Source organism: Buteo buteo, chromosome 9, assembly GCF_964188355.1.
Source record: "Buteo buteo chromosome 9, bButBut1.hap1.1, whole genome shotgun sequence".
NCBI classification, from domain to species: Eukaryota; Metazoa; Chordata; class Aves; order Accipitriformes; family Accipitridae; genus Buteo; species Buteo buteo.
Window position 1 is genome coordinate 6,278,672 of NC_134179.1, and position 2,381 is coordinate 6,281,052.

The window sequence follows — 2,381 nt, forward strand, 5'->3', positions numbered from 1 at the left end:
CCTCCCGCGCGCCGGCCGTTAAGGGCTGCCAGCGGCCGCTAGGACCGTTAAACCGTCCTGGGCCAGCGCTGCCTGAGGAGAGAGGGCCCGGACGGGGTGGGGGGGCGGGGGGGCGGGGGCGGGGAGACCTCCTGGGCGGAGGGGGTGCCCCCACGTCCTTAAGGGTACGGGGTACTGGGGAAGCATAGGTAGAGCTTGGCGAGGGACAGATCCCTTTTGGACCTCAGCAGCTCGAGGCCGGCCTTGGGCACCCCTCGGCATCCCTGAGAGCACCTGGGCTGTGAGCCCCTACCCTGCCCAGGCCGGCCCAGGCTGGCCTGGGACGGCTGGCGACTTGGACCCGCTGCCTCCAGCCCGGATCGGTGCTCTTGCCCTGCCTCGAGCTTCTGCCTCTCTCCAGTGAGGAGGAGAGCTCCTTTGCAGGGGAGCTTATAGAAGCACTGGTTTTACACATTAATATACAGATATATTTTCCAGTTGCACAGGATAACCGCTTACTGAATACGACGTTGTACTTTTTATCAGGGAACGATGACAAGCAACACACAAAAATCTGATGAAAATAGAAGTAAACGTAAAAAAGAGATGGAGGTGAGCAGTACTGTGTGAGGAAGGGAGGGAGGGCCTGGACCCTTCTTCTGGCCCCAGAGGAGCGATGCAACCCCCCACCCCCAAGTTCTCGCATTGCTATGGGTTCCTGTCAAGGGGAGAGGGCATAGAGCTCCATGTCAGTTTATGTAGGTTATGGGAAACATATATGGCTTTCTTGTATGAGGAGACTGTAAAATTTCTCTTAGTGTTTGAAGATCAACAAAATTGGGTATGCACTGCAACGCAGTTATGTAGGGCTTCTTGAGAGTGAGCTTCTGAAGTACACCAGCTTTTACTGATAAAAGCACAGATCTCAAGCTGGTACTTCCCACCCCCGCCCCTAGATGCTGTGCCTCTTCATGATGGATAATGTAGATGCCGTGAAGACAATGCTTGCACTTTCTCTGAAAACCGTCTCTCAAGATCCTTTTAAAACTCTTCTTTTTCTCAGTTAATCTCTATCTATCTATGCTAAGCTTGTTTTAAGTCCTAGAATCTGCATTTTTCTATGTGCTCTGTTATTAGAATGAAGCTTCAGAAAATCCTCTGTTGTCGTCCCTTGACAAAACAGATTTGGCTTCTTCTGAAGGCTCGCAGTCCCTTTGCAAACCTGAACCACTGGAAAAAGTTTTAAATGGTGATGTATTAAACATACTGAAAGTAACTATGTAATTACCTAATTTGATGTTGAGATGAAAATTCGTTCAAATGTTTAAATAAAATTATGTTTTTCTTTTAACAGAGATGAACAAAGAAATTATGAACTTGTTATCAAAATATGCTCACATTTTAAGGCAAGTTAACTTTGTCCTATTTGTACAGCACTTTTCTGACTTCTCTAAAATGGATTACTGTGGCTGCAGGTTAGAGAAATTAGCACTGAAAACTAATGAACACAGATCTTGAAAGAAAAATGCTGCTTTCTCTTACAACAGAGAGCTAATTTGGTCAGAAACTAAGTATTGATAGACAACACATTTTTAAGAAAAGCTTAAAAGCCTTTCTAAGTAGTGAGAAAGTTAATGGTGTTAGTACTGATTTTAACTACAGATTTTTTCAATTAAGTGAGAGAGCAGCGATGGATGCTTCTTATCTCCGAGAACTTGATGGAATCTTAAAAGAAACGAGGACCATAGAAAACCACTTAAAACAGAAAAGGGAGAGTCTGAAACAGAGATTCACTGTGATCGCAAATACTCTGCAAAGCTAAACGGAGCTTGTTAGGTTAGAGAAATGCAGAGCAAAACTGGTAGTATATTTTATGTATTAAAATATAAACTATGATGAGTGCTATGATGAATGTTTCATAAATGTCTTACATAAATATTTCTAACAGTTCAGGAAAATTTCAACAACTTAAGCAGCAACTTATTTTTCAAAATAAGTAGATACAATAAGTAGGGTAGTGGTAGTCAGTAAAAAACAATACTAAACATCCACTTTAAATCCTATGACTCCAAGGATTTTACATATTAAAACATCTTTTTTTTTACTTGTTGACCCATTGCTTAGGCGGCCCCTATGCTTCCATCCCTAGAAAATATTGGAAGCATTTGAAAAAGAAAGTAGAATGAATTTTGTATTTCTTGGCTTTAAGGCTATGGAAGTTCAATACAACTGAATTCAGAAGCAGCCATGGTATTTCTAATTGTCACTGCTAAGGGATGTTTTTTTCTTTTATTGTCACAACCAGTCTTTCGCTCTAGAACATAGTACAGAAATATTTCTATGAAACATAGAATTTTGCAATATAAGTGGAAAAGGACCTCAGATTATTTCATATTAACCAT

At 42.3% G+C, this 2,381-nt stretch overlaps 1 protein-coding gene across 1 annotated transcript; it reads left to right on the plus strand.

The window, feature by feature from the left end:
* The first annotated feature begins 531 nt into the window (after window positions 1-531).
* Window positions 532-2,098, plus strand: TEX12 (testis expressed 12). The gene is made up of 4 exons (XM_075035111.1): window positions 532-591; window positions 1,117-1,228; window positions 1,334-1,385; window positions 1,657-2,098. The coding sequence occupies exons 1-4, from the start codon at window positions 532-534 to the stop codon at window positions 1,799-1,801; spliced, it is 369 nt and encodes a 122-aa protein (XP_074891212.1). The 3' UTR covers window positions 1,802-2,098.
* Window positions 2,099-2,381: the final 283 nt, after the last annotated feature.